Genomic DNA, 22,096 nt, shown 5'->3' on the forward strand with positions numbered 1-22,096 from the left:
CCTCTCATGACAGCTGGGATAGGCTCCAGCACCTCCGCAACCCTGAGTTGGCTTAAGCAGGTATAGAAAACGGATGGGTGGATTGCCATGAACAAACCTAATTTCTGAAAACATTTAGAAGTTTTCTATAATCCAGCAAAAAAACTAAATCTGTAATTTGTTAATTTGTTGGAGCCTTTGTTTATGGAAGAAATTATTCTTTGGTTTCACTGTCCAATTTCATTGTATTAAACAAAAACAAACAAAAAAAAATTCCAGAATTTGATTCCACAAAATACTGGAGAAAAAAAGCAGAAAGAAAGGCAAAGAAATTTGTGAAAGATGAAGGTGTCAGGATTGGGCAGAAAAGGAGCATCCACCGAAGGTTTAGTCTTTCCAAGCAAGAATGGATTGTGCTAAAAGATATTTCTCAACACAAAATAGAAGTGGAACTTGGTTTTAAAACAATGCATAACACTGTGAAAAGATTCAGGAGTATGGGGACATGTCAGTATGTAAAGGCCAAGACTGGAAACCGCTGTTATATGGTTGTGACCCGCAAGCCCTGAAGCAGCTACTACATGAGAAACCGTCGCGCCACCTGGATAAATACATGGGCTCAGGGGTACTTTGGAAAACCATTTTCCCTCAACACAATCTGCCGCTGCATCCAGAAATACCCTGATACTGCATTACACAATGCCAGAACTTGTTCTGCAAGGCTTACAATAGTGTAGCTTCATAGACACGTGTGTGTGTGTTTAATTGGCCAGCCCAAAGTCCAGATTAGCCACAGACTGATGAGCAGCTAGAATCTTTTATTTGGCAATATCTGGCATTTTCCTGCAATAATTAGTCGTTTAGTTCCAAGACATTTAAAAAGTGTATTTCATAGAAAGGCTGATGTAATACAGTGGTAAACAAGCCTCTATCGAAATTTTTGTGAGGCTGTTGCTGGCATTTGATTTCAAATGTGTTTATTTTATATATACAATTACTTGGTCAGTTAAGATGCTGAAAATCGTTTCTATGGACATGTGTCTGTTCAGTAAAGGTTCAAACGAATCAACAAATTGCAACATTTCTACTTTACACTTTTTTAGTCTGGCATAGACATACCTATACCCACAATGCCATATCTGATCTGGAAAATATTGTTCCGAAAAAGGGTTCCAGCTTGTTTGCATTTCTTTAAAACAATCAACACAGTGTTATGCAGCACAAATTTTAGAATGCAGTGATTTTAACAGTAACAAGCCAATGGTTAAAGGGAAGGAGAACCCCATCTGAAATATGCAGCCAATAGAACACAGCTTACCCCGACTTGTGAGTCAGACTCTTTAAGTCTTGACTTCTTTTCTTTTTATCTACACTTATGGCACACACCCCTCCTCCAATGCTGTGTGAACATAGCACAAACAACACACTTGGAGGTGTGGTTTTGCTTGCAAAGAGTGGAGGGCTTTCTGACACGACCCCATACTTCCTCTCTTCTGTTAGGTTCAGGTCTGTATTTGTGCTCCAGTGCACTACAGTCAAAGGGTGAAAATTCATTGACTCGAGGATTCCTACAACAGATCACCATGATATACTCTACACACAGTTCACGGTAGTTGCTGGTCTACCACTACCTTGACCTGGGTGTCGTAACATTTTGGTTTATTTGTATTTCATTTTATTCTGTTCTATTTATTTTATTCTTTATGTATTGATGAACATTGTGTGGGAGAGACAAGAAGCCAAGAGGGGCATAAGATACCTTTGACAAACAGATAGATAGATAGATAGATAGATAGATAGATAGATAGATAGATAGATAGATAGATAGATAGATAGATAGATAGATAGATAGATAGATAGATAGATAGATACTTTATTCATCCTGCTGCAGGAAATTCAGGCATCTAGTGGTACCTTAAAAATGTAGAAAGACAGAGACAAAAAACAATTGCGTGCCTCCTTGTAATTCCAGGTAGTTTGCATAGTGGAAGTGGTGTAGAAGGATGCTATGGTAATAACGAAAGTGCGACATGCAGTAGTGCAATATTATTGCCAGTGCAAATTTAGCATCTGATACAGAAGAATATAAAAAGGCTACGCAATATAACAATCTGGAAAGTAAGCAGCAGTTCGAACGAATAGCAGTCTCCATCTTTAGAAACATTGGAAAATAATAGAATTAAATTGTAAGTTAAAATGAAGGCAACCCAGTCTTAAGATGGTGCAGTCAAGGAGTAAGAGAAAAAGAGTCAGAGGCTCATGTAGCCGGTGAAGAAGACAATTCAGGGGTAGGCGTGATCCAGGTGTAAGGCAGACTCATGCCCAAAAGTCTAACTCGCTCTTCCCCCTCTGTGCTGCGTGTAAACAGCTGGATGGCCCTTATGACCTCCTCAGCCCGTCATCTGAGCATGTCAGAGGCCAAAGAGGCCACCTATAGTAGTTCCAGAGAATGTATTTACACCAGGTCACAAATATTATCTGGGATTAGTGATGAGATTTCTTCATCTATATGCATATATATCCACTATGTGTCGTTGAAAGAATTGGATGTGTTGCTATGAATTATCTGATTAATGAATTAACCTGTTGTCACTTTGATGGTGAACTTTTACAAAAGAAGTAGTGAAATATGGTTTGGATAAAGTCCCTTGGCTATCTGACAAGCATCTCTTGATGAAGTACTGGAATCTTGGATTTCTAACAACAGTTCAGTGCAATGCATGTGTAAAATATTTATCCTGGCAAGAACCATGCGAGTCCAAAAGAGGAGATAATCATTCATGCTTTGTACTCTTGGTTTATTAAAAATAGAAAAAAGCAAGGAAGGAGGTTCAGAAAAAATATCTTACAGCTTTTAATAAGAAATATGTCTGCAACAGTCTGAACTGCTGTACGCTACCCCAGTGCTGCCTTCGGGTACTTTGGTAATCCCCGGTTTCCCAGAAGGTAACGTAATATAATAGCTCTCTATACATTTTTTTGTGTTTTCCTTGTCGGTGAACGTGTAAGATAATCAAATAAAAAGTACGTCATTTATTTTTATCCCACACGAGAAAGTAAGTTGCAGATTTCCAGACACATCTTTATCATAACCGTTTCCACCGAGTTTACGAGGAGCTGCTGAATGCGACATACGTTTCTCAGCCGGTGTTTTCATTCTTCTGCGCCCCTCCGCTCCTGTGCGCTGATTCTGCGCCTCAGGGACGACAAGCATTGCATACAGGTAAACGAAAGCTTCTCATGGGCACCTGCTTCCCCCATTACATATACATATTTTAATGTAGCTATAGCTTAACTAACCATTGAAATAGATTTGTATTCAAAGCGACACCCAGCTCAGCAACATGTAGCCTGCGCGAGGGCTGCATTGATCGATACAAACTGACAGCTTTAGGAGGATTATTTGCCATAATGTGGTCGTGTTTCAGTCTGTATATGATGAATTATTTACCTGATGGCGACCGCATGGGTAAAATTACACCCGACGGCCATTCTGCAACGCAGAGTCATTTGTTATAAACAGAGAGTTACTGAACAATATTTAGAAATCGCTTGTGTTTATGTCTGGAATCATGCTGAATTCATGTTTCCTGTCTGCCTCTGTGTAGAAGGGATTTAATCACTCACTGTGCTCTCGAAGTGGGAGCCACAACCGACGCTCACCGTGCATTTCAAGAGTCACTGGGCGCAGGCAGTTGGAGGATCAGGTGTAAGTTGTCTTTATCCTTCTGATAAGGGGATTGCAGCTCGATTTGACATGCACCTATACCGTTCTGTCCTGATAAACACTCCTCAACAAGTGCGTGTGTGTCATCAGTTGCAACAATGTCTTAAAGAGACAATTAAGCTGGGGCTCGTTGTCCCAGAATTATGAGCTTTTTATCACCTTTTCCTTTTTTTTTTGTCCTTTAGATCAGTAGCCAATGACTCTGTTTGTGTGTTGAAACTAGGGGTAGCATGACTTTGACAAGAGGATCTTTCACCTATGCCAGTGGAGAAGAGTACCATGGCGAGTGGAAAGAAGGCAAGGCAGTCCTGTTTCTCAGCTTTAAAGAAAGTTTTTTGCGTTTGAACGCATGTGGCCAGACATAGAAACTTTTTGGTCGTGTACAGTGTTTCTCCAAGCAAGGAATCATTGTGTGAGACTTTGGAAACATCGTCCCTGTATGTATAGGTGGCCAAATCCCACAAAACGGAAGACATGACGATATTATCTACAAATATCAATGTAATAAACTTTTATTTCTTTCGAAAACACCGTGATGTTTCAAACGTAAATAAATTTGTAAGAGGTAAATGAAAATTGACTTGAAAACGTAGCTATCTATTGAAACTGAGAAATTAGCTTGATTTTTTTTTAATGTATTTACCTTATTAGTTAATGGATGCTTATTTCAAATTTGATGGCAGTAAGATTTTTGAAAAAAGCAAGCATGCTGGTTACTGTGTTGCATCACCTCCTCCATTGACAACAGTCTGGAAAGGGTAGCAGCATTTTAAAATCTTTCTTAATGGGGGTTTTCTTTCTTTCTTTTCATGGCAGTAGTTCCATAAATGTCGTATAAAATATCCTAATTCTTTGCTGTTTTAGGCTTAGAACTAGTATGTTCACATTGTTGTATAATTTGTCCTCACAGTCTCTTACAGTGTGGTTACCCCTGGACATTTTTACCTCTGACTGGCCCTCTGTGGTCCTCTCATATATTCACAGCTGTGTTGCTGAACTGTTCCCGGTTTAAACGGTTATTTGTGGAGATGTTTCACCAGTTGTATTGTTTCTGGTACTTAACAACTTTTCCAATGTTTTGTTAACCACGTCTCAACTTGCTTTAAATATGTTACTGCCGTCGGCATTTATTCTTCAAAATCATTTCTCAATTAATTTTGGTGCAGTTGTTAAGATAAGATAAGATCGGATAAGATCAAATAAAATAAAATAAGATAAGAGATCTTTATTGTTATTGAATGTGTACAATGAAATACTGTTGCCCCCCCCCCCCCCAGATTCCAAAGAGAAAAAAGAAAGACAATTGTACAATCTACACTCATAAGGATAAAATAAAATAAGAGACATTCAAGAGAATTGTCGCGTCTTCTCAAAAGTGGACATCCCTGCAAGCTCACCTTAACTGCTATGCTCAGATAAAGTGCAAAAAGTCTCAGTTAGTTACAGTACATATTTGCAGTGCGTTGAAAAAAAAACTGAACAAGGATGTTTTGTTCGGAAAGGTTGCAGAATAAAAGCCTCTTCGCCTAAATTTGTAAAGCTGCATCTGAACAATGGGCACAAGACTTCTGGAACAATGTCTTTTGGACAGATGAGACAAAAGTGGAGATGTTTGATCATAAAGCACAACATAGCATATAAGCACAAACACCTTATACAAACAGCAAATTACAGTGGTGGAGAGGTGATGGCTGCCACAGGACCGGGGCACCTTGCAGCCGTTGAGTCGAACACGACCTCCTCTATATACCAAAGTACTCAACGGTCATACATGAGGCCATCTATCCAACGGCTAAAGCTGTTCAATCAGCCTAACGTGCATGGTTTTGGGCAGTGGGAGGAAGCCGGAGAGAACCCAAACAAATACAGGGAGGACATGCAAACTCCACTCAGAAAGGCCCCAGCTGGGATTCGAACCAGGAACCATCTTGCTAGGAGGCAGCAGTGCTAGCAACCACATCACCCAACCCACATTATGGCTTTGTTATTGTTAAATAAACAATGACACAGTGAAATATGTAATGTTCTGTTGCTCAGGTTATTATTTACCTAATTATAAGATGTGGTATAGACCAGAAATTTATATTTTTAATAATGTATTTTGATTTGTAACACCGTTGAATTGAAAGAGGGTGTCCTTACTTTTTCACATGACTGAAAGTTCAGCTCAGCTGAGACAATTTAGTTCTATCATTTAGACATGGTCTCCTGCATTAACCCATATGAGCTCTTCCTGACAACAAAACTGCATGTCTAATTTATCAGCTGAAGTAACAACTGCGCCGACTTGGTTATTATGATCAACTTGTAAAAATGTTTCCCCTGTGGCAAAGATGAGGATCATGATAACAAAGCTTTAAATGTCTCACTTGGTCTGCTAATGACATACAATCTCAAGCTATTTAGATAGTTAGCTACAGAGAAAGATTTACCAGCTCTGCTTAAATCCTTCTGATTAGATTTTGGTCCTATTTAGGAGATTGGTGAGAGTCCTCTAAGAGAATCCAACTCAGGTAAAACTCTAGAGACAAGAGGGTACAACTGAGAGAGTTTTAGATATTTCATTTTTGTTTGTATTTGGGTTTCAACTTCAGTTTTCAGGTTGAAAACACAATCTTGTGCACCTTCCAACCAGATTTTACTTGACACTCTTTTTCTGTGTGGCACGAGTGGACCAGTTGTACGGTGTTCACCCTTACGCAATTATATGCTCCAGCACTGAATCGTAGTCAACCAGGAGTGACAGAAGCACATTCCTTCACTGTTACCACAGTGTGGTTCCTAAATTTGAAATCCCTGTTAAAAACCTGACGGATTAGGCAGCAGTAATTCCCACTTGCACAGGAGGCAGATGGAACTCCTAATTCAATAGTAAACCTTTATCTCACCGGTGGAGGAGGTTGTTTAAATCCAAGCACTGACTAACTCCTGTTTTTCCCCCGATCCGCCATAACATTATAACCACTGACAGGTGAAGTCAAAAGCATTGAATGTCTTGAGCAACTCTGACAGGGGCTAGATTTCGATGGCTCGACATCTGGGTGATAGCATCTCCACAAATGCAGCTCTGGTTCCAATATACTGTGGTCCAGACTCAGGGGCTATTAAAATAGTTCAAACAGGGAAAACTGGAAAACTAGAAAACAAGATGGTAATTGGTTACCAAGGGTGGAGAGTGAATGCTGGCCTGTGTTGTCTGATCTAATGGATGCGCTAATGTAGCTTAAATTGCTGGAAAAGGCTAATGCTGTTTCTGCAGACTGGTCAGGGCGCCTGAGCTGGCTTGTGTCTACCACAAAAACTCCTACAATGAGCACATGAACATCAGAGCTGGTACGGGAGCAATGGAAGAAGGGGGCCTGACACAATGTATTATTACATCATGTGTATGGTCTGTGAATATCACTAAGCTGGGGAAGATTTGGCACCAGGATGTTTGTGTTCAGTCAGGCATCTTCGGGATGCTTCTGATGGCTTGGTGCCACATGCCCTAACATACCCACAGAGGTCTTGTGGAGTCCATGCCTCAAAAGGTCAGGGCTATTTTGCTGCCAAAAGTGGACATAATGTTATGGCCGAGAGTTGACTGTAAAACTCATTGCAAGCTGAGTCATATTAACTCAGTTGGACGTCTTATATAATATGGAGGCTTAAAGACACCCATGATGATAAAATATGCCGTGACAAATGATATCAAGATTGTAATGTTATCTATTTTTTTGGTTTCCATCATCTGTTTCAACCATTACTCATTATAGTTTGGCACTTTCCAGGTCGGAGGCATGGCCTTGGCCAGCTCAAGTTTCAAGATGGAAGCTGCTACACTGGCCAGTTCGAGAACGGACTCTTTCATGGCTCTGGTGTACTGATTTTTACCGATGGATCCAGGTGTGCGAACAAGAGTAAAACCAAAAGAAAAGATAATTTTGCGTTCAATCAAAAGTTACAAATGACAACCTGCGTTATTTAAACCATGTCAGGTACGAAGGAGAATTTGCCCATGGGAAGTTTCAAGGCACAGGGGTCTTCAGTCGATATGACGGCATGAAATTTGAAGGAGAATTCAAAGAGGGGCGTGTTGAAGGATATGGTAAGCCAGTTACACCACTGGAACAGCATATCCGTTGGGATGTCAATATTATCTCCCTGTGCTTGGTCATGGTGTGATGTGTCTGTGCCTGCAGGGTTATTGACTTTCCCAGATGGAACTCATGGTGTTCCACGGAACGAGGGCCTGTTCCAAAACCACAAGCTGCAGAAAAGAGAAAAGTGTCCAGGAGTGGTGCAGCGTGCTCAGGCTTCAGCCTCCAGTGCTCACAGCCTGATACTTTGACTTTCCGGAACCCTGGAGGAGACACGAGCAGTAGTCCAGAGTTCCAGCACCTTCCAGAAGGGCTTTGGGGATGTATGCTCCCCTCCAACTCCTCTATTCATCTCTTTTTTTCACCGTTTTTTCTTTCTTTTTCTGTGACCTGGAATGCAAATGCAATTTGACCAAAAAATAGCTTTCAAGATGACTGACTCGACATGCACAACAGCATGAAGCCCATCTTTCAACAAGTCATGTAAGCAGCAAATGCTGCTGTTTCTCATGTTCTGATTGTACTGCTGTAAGTGTCTCTTACATCAAACTACGAAACAACAGAGGCCTCTTTCTACATCTTTTTCTGAAGAGTTTGTAAAGAGTTTGTAAAGTTGTCCTAGTCACTATGTGGATACATTTACTTTAAAAATGCTTCAATCCATTGCATCTGCGTGAAATTTGAAGGGGCCCTGTGAATACTTTGAAGGCAGAGAATGTACATATCACTTTTTTTCTATTTACACGATTCCATGGGGCATGTTGTAAAAGTCAAATTACTTAACAATACGACTGCAAATTTTTCAAGGAATCCATTTTGTTGCTGGCGTTTCTCCATTTGGAATAGCCGTGTTCACATTTGCCTTAAAGACTTTTTTTCGTACGACAGCGTATTTGAAGATTGTCCGATGGAAAAGCAGATGACACATGAAGCCCTCTCCTCTGAATCGCGTTCCCAAAAGGTGTCTAACAGGCTTAAGGTCTGTTTTTAAGATTGCCTTGATTCTGGGAGACATGTTGCCAAGCAGGTGCTGAGTTATGGCTCCAATCATTTACAAGTCCATTCGATTTTTTTTTTTCTTTCTGTTGTTAAGCTTCTGACTCCCAGTGGAAACTGTTTCCCCTACCTAACCTGGAAGATCAGGATGACTAAACATCCTTAGAAATGATGAAACCATAACCAAATATTTTTAATTGGGGACCTGGATCCTAATGAGGCAGCTGAATGTTAGTATTTATATATATCAGGTGTATATTTAAATATGTAATGCTAACGTTTGTCTTGTTTTCTGTCTGGTACTGTAATTGAATATGTTTAGTTTGACTTTTCAAACTATTTCATAACTTTTGAGTCAGAAAAATGTGTAGCTGTGTTTCTGAACACAGTGTAGTTGAGATGTTGAGAATTCATAAACCATAATAGCTGCTCTGTGTTTACAGGTGAACTCAATGTGCTTGAACAGTTGATAGGCCTTACAAAGCATTAGTAGATAGGGTTTTATTGAGGTTGCCTACGAAACCCTTAACCAAAGACAATCGAAATTATATAACAGTTAGCAAACCTGACACAGTCAACAGTTGGTTCATATTTTCCTTCTCTACAACCGATCATTAAAGACAATTCAATAAAAACTCCAGCGGGGCTTTAAGTGCACATGAAAAACAACAGGCCAGATGATCAAACAGGGAACTGATGACATTCTGTTGACTCTTTTACTGAAATCTCTAACCTGGATTATAGCTGTTGCTGATTTTCACTGTTGTCATATTGTATGACAAAAGAAAAATGTCAGTGGTCAGTATTGTTAGCCCATGCTTGCTTTAAATATCTTTTTTGGTACTGCCATGTGACAACTTAGAGAGGCTAGATACAGAAAAGCATACATCTCAAAGCACACTTGAATGTTTGCTGTATGTTCAAAGAGTGTAATAATCTGCAATTCACATCACATCGTTTTTCTTTTCCACTATGTTCAAGTCGACATTGGCTAATGGCGTCTTTGCCCTCACACTTTACTGGCTGACTGTAACAGAATCATTCATCCATTTCCACTTGGAAAAAATGGTGCTTCAAAAGTGTGCCTCTCTAGACTTTGACTTGCCTGGAAAATATAATTGCTACGGTTACCTTTTTTTGAGTGCTATTAAAAATACTGCACAGTGTTGTGTTCTCCTGGAATAAGTCCAATCATGTATCACAGAGGCGTGTTTAATAAAGGATTGTACTGGAAAAGAAACAAGTTGTTCGGTTTCACAGTATTGGACGTGGAAATAAAATCATAGCATTTTTGGTGTTCTCGCAAAATTTCTGAATTGTGAGTGAAATGAAGGAAAAAACGTTACAGTTTCATGGATAAATAGGTTCCTCGCATGAAACAGAAATCTCCAGTTTCCCAAACCCCCTCTTGGTAACTTCGCCTCACAGCAGCATGCAGTTTCTACTACGTGCAACGGACAGCAACAAACCCGAAGCTGTGAAACACGCAGTGCAACAGATTTAAGGTTGTAGAGCTAAGCCTGTTTTGTCTCTGCAATATGTTGTTAAATCTCATTTATAAGACAAGGTTGACAAAATGATAGACGGCGCTCTTACACAATGTGTGTAACATACTATTGTGTGTGGTTTGTGTTCCCACTTGTCCTTGACAGTTGCTCAGCCGTGCCTGGAACAGGAAATGCTGCATGAGGCTGATAATGTAACCGAAGAGCTGAGTACACCAAGCACACATCAGAAATACTGTAAGTGGCTTCTTTTTTTTTCAAAACAGCATTTTGACTTTCATGAAAGATGAAATATACAGCTGCAGCACAAGAATGACTGCTCCAAAAAGGGAAAAAAAAGGCTGGTTTTAAGAATGACCAATTGTAATTACTAAAAAGAAGGAAAGAAAGTCTTTCCCTTGGTGAGAATGACAAAGCTCCCTCAGGAATATTTGGCCAGAAATAATACTGGCCATCTCTGTCATGGTCCTATCATGCACTGACCTTTTCCACCACTTGAACTGAACACAGCTTCTGCACAGCTCTATCTGTTGACATTATTAAACTTGGAAAGGCATCCCTTATAAGGTCTGAAACGTCCATTAGAGAGCCCTTGAGATTGGGAAGCTCTCCGAAAGCAAATATCAAAATCCAAAGGCTGGCTTAGAGATATTTTAAATCATGCTTTCTTCCCTCTGTTATGCGTTGTTGTTTTTTCTTTTTTTCTTTTAAGCAGATATTTTAGAATCCCTAACATTCATCTGACATGTTCCAATGTCATAGGTCAGACTAATCTCAGGATTTGCAGTCATGCCCTGGAAAGGCAGATTTTGATGTTGCGCACACACACATAAAAACAATGCATTAACTCAAATATGATCCATCCAGCACAACAGTGGAATTAAAGACTATATTTCAAACCAGTGCCAAAGACAGGAAATGACACAAAGAACAGATCCTGAAGAGAAAGGAAAATTTCCCATATATAAAACCTATCTTACACAGTGCTTTACAGAAAAATAAGAAGTAAAAACAAACTACAGTGACAGACATAACAAAAAGCAATTAGAAACATCACATCCTATAAGTCAAACACAAAATCTCCACAAAATGAGATTTATTTGCGACTTATAACAACCAAGAGTTTGCTTGCCTCCCAGGGTGAGACTGCTCTTCCGTCCAGGATCAAAGCCAACAAATGCAATTCTTGTGCTCCCAGTCAGCAGCAACTTGCAAGTTTTGCACAGAAAGCTTACAAAGCCTGACACAGATTTAAAGGGTTCATGAATCACCGATGAACTGTGAGTCAAAGCTGAATATATAAGTGGGCACCTTGTCAGGTCCGTTGTTCCCTCGAAGGAATCAAAAATCTCCACGTTTCTACTTTTGGTCATTTCATTTATTGGATATTTACTCCACCCACGTAATGTGGCATTTTCTCACATTACCACAACATCAAAAGGTTTACTCTCCACTGTAGTCTCTCCTGTTAACGATGTTACAGACTGTACCACTTCCACATCCCTCAGCTTCTCCAGTTTGTGCAGGGTCTCCATGATCTCACATGATCATTGTTTCATCTGCTGCACTGCTGTCATTGCCTCCTGTAATCATACTGCTGCTTTGTAAGCTCGGAGTCATATTACAGTACCAAGATTTGAGATACGGCTGGTTTGCATACCTGCACTCGATCAGAGTCCTTAAAATGAGTTGTTACAGAGATTAATAATAACTATATATTGCGAGTATCATGGATGCATCTTAGCTAATCTTCTGGGTAGTGTTTTAGGAAAATGACTGGAAACAGGGAAAACATTGAGCAAGGATTTAAAAAATTAAAAAAATCTTTGAATGGGTAGGTTTTTAAACATCTGAGCTGAGACAGAGCTCTCATGACTACATGAAAGCTCTATCCGAAAGTATAAAGCATAGCATTAGAATGAAAACCTCATCCTTGAACAATTAAGTCAATGTAGGTAAATAGTTGCTGAAAACACCTGTCATTCTTCACTTCAAAGTAAAAATATTCCATTCTAAATGCACAGTTTAGAGGATTCTTTCACTATTTCACTGATGTTTGAATGCAACCTTTACTTCAATAGGTGCGAGCTTCAGAGTTAATGTAGAGATGAGCTAAGACTGTAACTCTAGAGCTTTGATTCAGAGAAGTGAAATGTTATATTCCAACGCTTTCCTAGTGTGCTGAGCTGTGCACTTAATTCTGTTAGTTGTGGTCTCACTTCTCTTTGTGGAGCCATTCTCACACATGCACCTCTGCTGTGAACTTCACTTCAAGTGTCTACAACAGATGGATTGGGCACTCACTGCTGGTGGTCAATTTACAAACACCAATAAATCTGTTATCAATTTTTCACCACGAGAGCACCCACGCATGCACAGGGAGAACATGCAAACTTCACACAGAAAGACCCCAGCCTAGATTTGAATCCAGAAACCTTCTGGAAATAACTAAGGCAGTACTGACTACATTACCCTGCAGCCCTGGAGCACTTACCAGCAACGCGAAAACTCCAACACTCAGAAAGGGGATTCTTACTATTTGATTTCATGATTCTCTAAGTGTTAATCATTTTTCTAGGGTGACACTGCTATGCGGTCCAGCCAAAATAAAACATTCTTTATTAGTGAGCGTCCGTTTGTTCTTGCTTCTGTAACTATGAGCAGCTTCGGTATCTTATTTCTGTTGGGATGCACTTCATAATGCAGTGCAGGGTGCCTTTCAAAAAGTTGAAAAGATTGTTGTTGTTTTTTTTTATTCATAACATAATCTAATTCTAGAGGTGGTGAGACATGCAAGTGAGATACAATGTTCTGTTGACTGTCCTTGTGGATCTTGACATTAAACATGAGCAGATTAAAAGGCGGCGTGCCCTCTTCCTCCTCCTACATCAAATCAAATCAAATTTATTTATATAGCACATTTCATGTACAAACAATTCAAAGTGCTTTACATAAAATAAAAGCATTGCAGCAGGGAGTGGAAGAAGCATTACGATACATAAAAGAATATAAAGAGAAACAAATAAAATAATTTAAATGAATTTAAAAACAAGCAACAGTCTAGATAAGTTAAAAGATAGCGTGCAGAATTTATGCATAGACACATGAGAAAAGAAATGTCTTTAACCTGGATTTAAAAATGTCTACATTTGGTGAAAGTTTAATCTCCACTGGCAGTTTGTTCCACTTGTTTGCAGCATAACAGCTAAATGCTGCTTCTCCATGTTTAGTCTGGACTCTGGACTGGACCAGCTGACCTGAGTCCTTGGATCTAAGAGCTCTGCTGGGTTTATATTCTCTGAACATATCACAGTTGTATTTTGGGCCTAAACCGTTCTGGGATTTGTAAACCATCAGCAGACTTTTAAAATCTATTCTGTGACTGACTGGAAGCCAGTGTAAAGATTTTAAAACTGGTGTGATGTGTTCAGATCTCTTAGTCCGGGTTAAAACTCCAGCAGCAGTGTTCTGGATGAGCTGCAGATGTTTAATGCTCTTTTTGGGAAGTCCAGTTAAAAGAGCGTTACAGTAATCGAGTCTACTGGAGATGAATGCATGGATGAGTTTCTCCTGGTCTTTTTGGGAGAGGAAACCTTTAATTCACTGATGTACTCTGTGAGCCATGCTCAAACACATGCATGACCATATGTGAGCAAACAGGAGGCACCTTATCACCAATGCTAAGGTCAGCTCCGTGACACTTGAGGGCTTTAACAGCTCTCGGACTCCCACCCCCCTGCAGGCGCAGTGTGTAGCCCAGCTGAAAAACAGTAGGAGGGCCCCATCCCATTAGTATTGCTGACTTCAGAACACTAAAGCCTGGAGATTTAGTGTGAGGAGATAATCTCATCCAATCTTATCATCATCCTTACAAAGAACCAGTGTGCTCACACATCTTACTTCATCTCTTAACTTGATGTCGACTCCTTTTTCTAAAAGCATTTGGACATCAGCAGTTTTGTCTTCAAGGGATGCCCAATGTGTTGCTGTCCTCTTAAGCTGAATAATGTATATGGTAATAATAATTATATAATGTATTACAGATGTATTACTGTCAATGTGATAAATTCACTGAAACACTGTAAAAGCTTTATCTCATTGTGTGTGTGAGGGTTTTCACCATCAGCTAAATGCTTCTCTGTCACATTGTCTTTGTATTTGTTGGCTGCATTCATGCATTAATCAGCATCAACAGTCCTTGTCTGCGAAACACAAAAACACAGGCACACAGGTTTAAACACACACTTCTTATCTCTCTGTTTTGCTAATGAAAGTCTGATTTCCTAAACATGTGGGTCACCACTGCAGTTTCTGCAAGCAACCTGGAGTAAAGGAAGATTTTCTTGACTTTTGTTATATCCTTGTATAACCCTGTGATACTTTCTCTAGCAATTTGTTCCAAAAAAAATGGCAAAGTTGTCTGAGATGATTGACCTTAAAATGAGGTCTGATTTTCGTCTACATCAGAATTATCAAACATATTCAACTTAGTTTTACTTGTCTTTGTTGAATAGATAGTTTTCACTAACCGTACAAGAAAGCGAACTCAGCAGAAACAGCAAGCCATCTTTTCCTGTTGCTGCTAAGAAGACTTCTAGAAAAACCAGGACGATCTTGGACCTTTCCTCTCAACAAAACTATGTTGACAGGTCTACAGTACAACTAGGCCATTGTAAAACACTTCTTTTCTTGATTTACTGTTGCGTTTTGGGTCATCATCACCCATTCTCTTGTAAAATGTACCAATGCAATCTTGAATTCATTGTTAACTCAATGCTCGCTGTGTTTCCGGGCCCTGAGATAGCAAAGCAGCCACAAACCATGATACTCGTTGCTGGTTTCATTGTTGATGTGCAATGGCCTTTTTCCTCTGAACACGGCATTGTGCAAAGAAGTCAACTTTTCTCTCTTACGTAAGCAAATTAGTCACATGTAGAGGATGAGGACCTCTGTCATGCACACCTGCAGTCTCCTTTCTTCAGTTGGAACATCTGACTCCAAGTTGCCACAGAAGAAGTTGTGCACAACTTTAGACAAACAATTATTCGCAGCTATCTTCTTTAAATTAGTTGCAAATGGACTCCCGCTTTATGGTCTTTGGCTTCCATTGGCAAAACAAATTCCTCATCTGGCATGAAGTTTGCAAAAATACAAAGTTTGAACAGATAAAGCATTTTGATATTTAATCTGAGGTCTAGTTATGTAAAGGTGGGAGATAACACAGCTGACTGGGACTCACTTTATTTCAAAGTGCTGTGGTTTCAGAGGATTCCTGGCTGAAATGGTGGGCTTATGGCAGATCATTGTTACATCGACAAACAGGTGTGTTTGCACTTTGGCGTGTATTTGCATGTTGGGGGTACTCGCTAAACCGGACAACTCCTACGAGAACCCACCTGTAAGAGATTTTAGCTATTTATTAAAGTTTAATCATCATCAAGGTATCTACTACAGTAAATATTTGTTTGATGGCCCAGCAGCATGATGTCACGCCCATGGACTCTCGTTTTTAGTTTCATGTTTCAGGTTATGTTTTTGTGTTCAGTCCATGTTTAGTTTTTAGTCATGTCTTAGTTTCCCTGCACTCTGTTTATTAGTTCACTCACTTCACCTGTGTTTTTTCCCTCAGCTGCACTCACTCTCAATCACTCTCACTCCCTATTTAGTTTCCAGTCTCCCTTCTTAGTTTGCCGGATCTTTGTTGCCATTCATGCCTACCTTGTTTGCTCTCCATGTCAAGAAACCTTGTTTGTTCCATGTTCCTCGTCCCTTCCCAAGATAAGTATTTATTTATTGCTATGCCAAGAGTTTTTGTTTATTCTTTATAGTTACGTTTTTTTTAATCCGGCTTTGCCGCGCCTTTTGTTTGCACTTTGTTTTTTGTTAATAAATCAACCTTTATTTTCGGAAAAGTCTGCATCCGTGTCCTCCCTTCACCCTCAACTCACACAACCGTGACAGAAAGATCCGGCCAAATATGGACATGGCGGACTCAGACCGTTTTTGGGACCTCTACGAAGAGCTGTGGCGCAGTATTGACCGGGACTCCGCGTTCGCAAGACTGCGAGCGGCTGCGGATCTCCTGCTGTTCCTATCAGCAAAGCGGGGGCTCCGGGTGTGGGACGACACCCTGGAGGGTGTATGGAACCATGCCAGAACCGTGCAGCGCGATGCCTCGCAGGACGTTTTTGGCTTGGAGCCTCACGAGGTAATTGAGCTGTACGGCTCCTCTCCCTCCTCTTCCTCAGGCTCCCAGGACCCAGCAGCCACAGCCACAGTGTCCAGCGACCCAGCCGTCCAACAGCTGGCCCCAGCCACAGAGGCCTCAGGTCCTGACCACGAGCCTGACCAAGAACCCGACCAAGAACCCGACCAAGAGGCCACAGGGCCTGACCAAGAACCTGACCAAGAACCCGACCAAGAACCCGACCAAGAGGCCACAGGGCCTGACCATGAACCCGACCAAGAACCCACAAGGCCTGACAAAGAGGCTAGAGGGCCTGACAAAGCCTCAGAACCCATGGTGCCCCAGCCCAGGGACTCACCTCTTCGAGCCCCTCCTTCCCACCCCCAGATGTTGGGGATGTCTGGGATCCATCCCTTAAAGGGGGGGCTCCCCCCCCCACCGGACGTCCGGCCGACAGTCGGACTGTCCCCGGCTCCTCCTCCTGCCACATCAATGGGTGTCTGGGTGCCGACCAGACCACCGTCTCCTGCCGCCACGTCGATGGGTGTTCTGGGTGCCAACCAGACCACCGCCTGTTCCTGCCACGCGGTCTGGGCGTCCGCCAGACCACCGCCTGTTCCTGCCACGCCATCAGAGGTCTGGGCGTCCGCCAGACCACCACCTCCTACTGCCCGAAGCCGGTACCACATGCCTGTTTCTGGTACCCCGCCTGACCGGCTTCGAGCCCCTCCCTCCCACCCTCAGACTTTTAAGGGTTGTCTGGGATCCACCCCTTGAGGTGGGGGCTCTGTCACGCCCATGGACTCTCGTTTTTAGTTTCATGTTTTAGATTATGTTTTTGTGTTGAGTCCATGTTTAGTTTTTAGTCATGTCTTAGTTTCCCTGCACTCTGTTTATTAGTTCACTCACTTCACCTGTGTTTTTTATCTCAGCTGCACTCACTCTCAATCATTCTCACTCCCTATTTAGTTTCCAGTCTCCCTTCTTAGATTGCTGGATCTTTGTTGCCATTCATGCCTACCTTGTTTGCTCTCTATGTCATGAAACCTTGTTTGCTCTCTGTCATGAAACCTTGTTTGTTCCATGTTCCTCGTCCCTTCCCAAGATAAGTATTTATTTATTGCTATGCAAAGAGTTTTTGTTTATTCTTCATAGTTACGTTTTTTTGAATCCGGCTTTGCCGCACCTTTTTGTTTGCACTTTGTTTTTTGTTAATAAATCAACCTTTATTTTAGGAAAAGTCCGCATCCGTGTCCTCCCTTTACCCTCAACTCACATAACCGTGACCCATGAGACAACTCATCAGCCACATTTCTGCTTATTCCTGCATCTAATCAAAACATTTCATAGCTCCAACAAAGACAGCATGTTTTCTGGATGGAAATTAAAGTGTCTTTAATTTCTTTTCAGATTATCATGCAAAATTTGATCAAATGGAGACCTGATCCCATACACAGCGCACATTTGTTCATTTATCCCAATGGACCCGTGGGGACCCCAGTTTGGTCCCAACGTTGAAATGAGGTCCCAATTTGTTGGTCTTTCATGATTTTAAAAAATTGAAAAACCACCCATTCACACACATGTGCACACACACTTTTGTGTGAGCATTCTCTACTGGTGTGTGACCGGGTAGCGTGTTAATGTTTAACCACTGTTATTGAAGGAAGAGGCAGAGTTCAGAGGGGTAAAAAGTAACACCAGCCATTTTGACCGGCCAGGAGCTTCTTCTTACTGCTTTTCCCCCGATCATGGAGAGGGATGGTTAACTATCGGCTTATGTTTCCTCCAGGTTTTACTGCCAATCGGTGCTTTAGTGCAGAGAAACTATTTCAATAAGACGGTGCTGACGTTTGATTGGAAAAAAAGGTAATATGACTCTAACAGAGCGATATCTGGAAAATACTAAAAAAAGCTAATGTCTTCTGTAGAAAAAGAAATCACGAGTTCTTGATCTTGTGATAAAATGATTTAGATCACCACCATGAACTGAATAATGTGTATGTGTTTAAGGTGGAGGAAGGAGTGCCATGGTGACACTGAATCGCCTGAGTGTAGAGGATCCAGACGATGGCTCTCCCTTGCTGCCGGTGGTGGCAGAAACCACAGCAACAACACCTGTCTGTCAAAGACAAAGAGTGGTCACAAAGGCCGAGTCCAGGGAATTTTTCCTCAGCAGGTGCGTCTTGTCATGGATGGACCACCGGTTTCATAGAGGGCAGGCACACACATCACACAAACACTGACAAGGACCATTGTTTTTCAGATGACACTGTCATCTGTGGAATAAGTGGCAGAAAGTTTCTGTCTCAGAGACAACAGCGAGATCTATGTTTCTTCTCTTAGATTCTTGTTGAGTCAAATTAGATCACGTATTCAGTACAAAAAAAAGAATGCCTTTTGATGCTTTCAAGTTTGTGCATTCTTTATGTTATATTCTGTTGTCTTTCTTACTGCACAGGAGGGAGAATCTCGCCACCAGTTTGCTTCTCTTGATCGGATGCTACTTGGCTATACTGATTCCTGCATATTTTCCATGGAACAAGGTGAAAGCTGACAGCGATGACTACCATGATCCCAGAGATTTGGTAAAGATACATCTGAGTGCATTTTAGCAAACATTTTAGGTACTTTCTGTTTTTCTCACCTGACTTAATTTCTATGCCCGTCCTCCTCAGGTCTTACTAAACCGGTCAGCCTCCCTGCTGTCACATCCCTGTCAGCCTCGCTGGTGTCTGAAACACCTCAAGCCTCTGTCCTGTTCTGAAGGCCTCCTGGACATCCCCGTTTTCGTGCAGCAGGACAGGCCCGTGGTGTGGAATCTGGCCCCTCCTCTGGGACTTCAAGGCAGTGAAGAGCACCTTGCCCTGGCTCTTGCCTCTATGCCTGAACCCGGCCTGCCTCCGTCGCTGAAGACAGAAGGCAGCTGCAGGCGATGTGTGGTGGTGGGAAATGGAGGTGTTCTTCATGGGAGCCATCTTGGTTCTCATATAGATCAGTATGATATCATTATCAGGTATGTGCACATATATAGTCAATAGTCTGTAGTCTATAGACATCTTTTTACTGGTGCAATGGTTTGAAACAACAAAAAACATAAATGAAAAGGCTACAATAAGTAGCCATCTGATAACTGTTAGTGTTACCTTTGGATTCATCATTCATCATATGGTTCATGTCTTTGACGGATCTTCAATCATTCCTTCCCTGGTAAATTGTTACAAAGTACATTCCTTTTAAGTGCGTGCTTTAAACACAAGACATATATATTCACATTGGTTAGATGGGGGGTTTGTGAAAGCCACTCCAGAACCTTGATTTTAATGTCCTTCAAAAACGCACTTGACAAAATTAGATGTGTGATCACCATTTTGCTGCTAGACTCAACAGTGACATTACAGCCAAACTGATAGCAAATGTCTTAAAAACACAGGCTAATCTGTCCTCTAGGCTGAATGCACCCAAATATGTCCTGTCTAAAGCAGCAAAACACCCCCACAGTGTTATGCTGTCTTCAACCAATAATGACCAATGGCCTCCCCCTTCTGTTGTAAAACAAAAACTTTGGTTTTGTCTCATCAGAACAAGGGACAAGCCTCTAAAATCCATCCTAAAATTTCAAATGGTCACACTTCCGTCTGGCTTTGTGTGCAGCTGTGAGAGAGGTGGAGTGTACCTGAGGTGGTGTCAACCACAATGAGAATTCTTCACAGTTGTCTCTTTAAACTTAAACTCCAGAACAGCCTCACTAACAAAGGTCATTGCAGAATGCTTCTTGTTGACATTACTGATGGTTTTACTCTGCAAAGTCTTGCACTTGAAGCCAAATCCAAGTTTTTCTTACTGAATGTGTTTTCTTGTATTTTGTGCTAATGCAACACATGACATCTAAAAAAAAAAACAAAAATAAAAACAGTGCTCCTCTCTGTTGCCAGGCTTAATAACGCTCCGGTGCCTGGATTTGAGAAGGATGCCGGATCTCGCACCACTATCCGCTTGATGTACCCAGAGGCAGCACCTCACTCTGCTAATGAGTACAGAAAGACAGCCATGGTTGCTCTCGTGGTCTTTAAGAGCCTGGACTTGGACTGGCTCACCTCTGTCATCACCAAACAGCCTCTGGTAAGTCTACATATCGGGACCCGTTGCACAAAGAGATGCTGTTTTACATAAGCCACAAATGTCACAGCACGTTATGTAGCGAGAATGCTATCACATTCACGACTTCACACTCTTCCCTATCCCCTGTGTATGTTTGTTTTTTGTTTTTTTTTAAATAGAGCTTCTGGTCTAAAATGTGGTTCTGGAGGGAGGTGGTGGATGAGATTCCCCTAAGACCAGAAAGCTTCAAGATTCTCCACCCAGAAATTATTCACAAGACGGGGCAAGTCTTACAGAAATATGCTCTGAAACACGGAAATGTAAGTTCTTACATTCGTGTTTGATTCCCTTGTTTGAAACTGTGATACACAATATGCTGCTCGTGTCTTATTGTATTGATTTCATACAAATCTGCATGTTGAAAAGACAAAATATGGCACATTTGAGTAGTCTAATCCAAGTCATGAAAGTAAGTTTGTGAAAAATGAGCAAGCGCAGCACTCAGTTTACCGTGCAAATACCTTCCTTTTTATTGCATTGCACCTTTTAGAATGTCTTTTTCATGTCAATAAAATATAGCAGAATATTTGGTGCTTGTTTTGGTTAAAAGAATAGATTAAAGTGGATTTTCTCTCCTTAAAAAGATGGTGCCAACGTTGGGTGCCAGCGCAGTTGTGATGGCTCTGCAGCTGTGCGACCAGGTGAGCCTGGCGGGCTTTGGATACGACATGCAACACCCAGAGGCCAGGCTTCACTACTATGAGACCATACGCATGGATGCCATGAAGGCTCAAGTAAGTTTAGACCGACAACCAGACAGTGCAAATGAAGGTCCTGAGCCAGTGATTTACATGTTCTATTAAAAACGTCCAGGTGGTGCATGACGTTAGTGCTGAAAAACTCTTCTTGAGGGACCTGGTGGCTGCGGGGGCTGTGACGGACCTCACAGGAGCTCTGTGAGCTGAAGCCTGACGACCCACTGAACTCTCCATGCACTCCACATTTCGAGCTGTGAGACTGTGTGGAGTCCACTATAATGTGGTCTGCACAGGACGCTCCACAGCAAGGTCCAACCTTTTTTTGAAGTGCTCGAAGTTAACTGTGACTGTAAATAATGAAAAGTATCAAAAGACTGATTCATAATTCAAAATCAATTAACTTACTAAATCACCAGCTAATGTGAGGAGTAATTATCGTGTGGGTGATATGAGTGCCATCGGACATGAGAAACTGAATGACAGGGTGTGTATGAGATGCATACGATGATCAGTGGTTCAAACAGTGCTATTTCAATGTTTAATTTGAATGTGCTCAACGTTTACAAAGATTCAATAAAAGCATGTGTGAAACCACTGACATTTTCCCCTCAAAATTATTTTTATTTGTCATTTGAATATAAATGACATTTTACCTTCTTTGCTGAAATTGTCACTCTCCCCTGAAGAAACTTTGTCAAACCAGACAGTTTCTCTGGCTAATCCTTGTGCTTCTAATGTGACTGGCAAGAACCCAGCGTGCC

The 22,096-nt window shown here is 41.4% G+C and overlaps 2 protein-coding genes across 2 annotated transcripts; both read left to right on the forward strand.

Moving 5' to 3' along the window:
* The first annotated feature begins 3,119 nt into the window (after nucleotides 1-3,119).
* On the forward strand, nucleotides 3,120-10,051 carry morn4 (MORN repeat containing 4). The gene is made up of 6 exons (XM_075484292.1): nucleotides 3,120-3,202; nucleotides 3,588-3,688; nucleotides 3,930-4,003; nucleotides 7,480-7,594; nucleotides 7,687-7,796; nucleotides 7,891-10,051. Exons 3-6 carry the CDS (start codon nucleotides 3,937-3,939, stop codon nucleotides 8,037-8,039), a joined length of 441 nt encoding a protein of 146 aa, XP_075340407.1. The 5' UTR covers nucleotides 3,120-3,202; nucleotides 3,588-3,688; nucleotides 3,930-3,936; the 3' UTR covers nucleotides 8,040-10,051.
* Nucleotides 10,052-18,506: 8,455 nt separating this feature from the next.
* st3gal7 (ST3 beta-galactoside alpha-2,3-sialyltransferase 7) lies at nucleotides 18,507-21,823 on the forward strand. Its single transcript, XM_075484294.1, has 7 exons — nucleotides 18,507-18,655; nucleotides 18,938-19,064; nucleotides 19,155-19,492; nucleotides 20,412-20,598; nucleotides 20,757-20,897; nucleotides 21,222-21,371; nucleotides 21,451-21,823. The coding sequence occupies exons 1-7, from the start codon at nucleotides 18,507-18,509 to the stop codon at nucleotides 21,535-21,537; spliced, it is 1,179 nt and encodes a 392-aa protein (XP_075340409.1). The 3' UTR covers nucleotides 21,538-21,823.
* The last annotated feature ends 273 nt before the right edge of the window (nucleotides 21,824-22,096 follow it).

Source organism: Odontesthes bonariensis, chromosome 2 (genome assembly GCF_027942865.1).
Source record: "Odontesthes bonariensis isolate fOdoBon6 chromosome 2, fOdoBon6.hap1, whole genome shotgun sequence".
NCBI classification, from domain to species: Eukaryota; Metazoa; Chordata; class Actinopteri; order Atheriniformes; family Atherinopsidae; genus Odontesthes; species Odontesthes bonariensis.

What these genes read in the sequence shown, in the direction of transcription:
- morn4 (XM_075484292.1), top strand. Translation starts at nt 3,937, where the DNA reads ATGACTTTGACAAGAGGATCTTTCACCTATGCCAGTGGAGAAGAGTAC. An exon ending in CCATGGCGAGTGGAAAGAAG is followed by an intron (nt 4,004 to 7,479) that starts GCAAGGCAGTCC and finishes GGCACTTTCCAG; the next exon opens with GTCGGAGGCATGGCCTTGGC. An exon ending in ATTTTTACCGATGGATCCAG is followed by an intron (nt 7,595 to 7,686) that starts GTGTGCGAACAA and finishes AAACCATGTCAG; the next exon opens with GTACGAAGGAGAATTTGCCC.
- st3gal7 (XM_075484294.1), top strand. Translation starts at nt 18,507, where the DNA reads ATGGTGACACTGAATCGCCTGAGTGTAGAGGATCCAGACGATGGCTCT. An exon ending in ATGCTCTGAAACACGGAAAT is followed by an intron (nt 20,898 to 21,221) that starts GTAAGTTCTTAC and finishes CTCCTTAAAAAG; the next exon opens with ATGGTGCCAACGTTGGGTGC. An exon ending in TGGATGCCATGAAGGCTCAA is followed by an intron (nt 21,372 to 21,450) that starts GTAAGTTTAGAC and finishes AAAAACGTCCAG; the next exon opens with GTGGTGCATGACGTTAGTGC.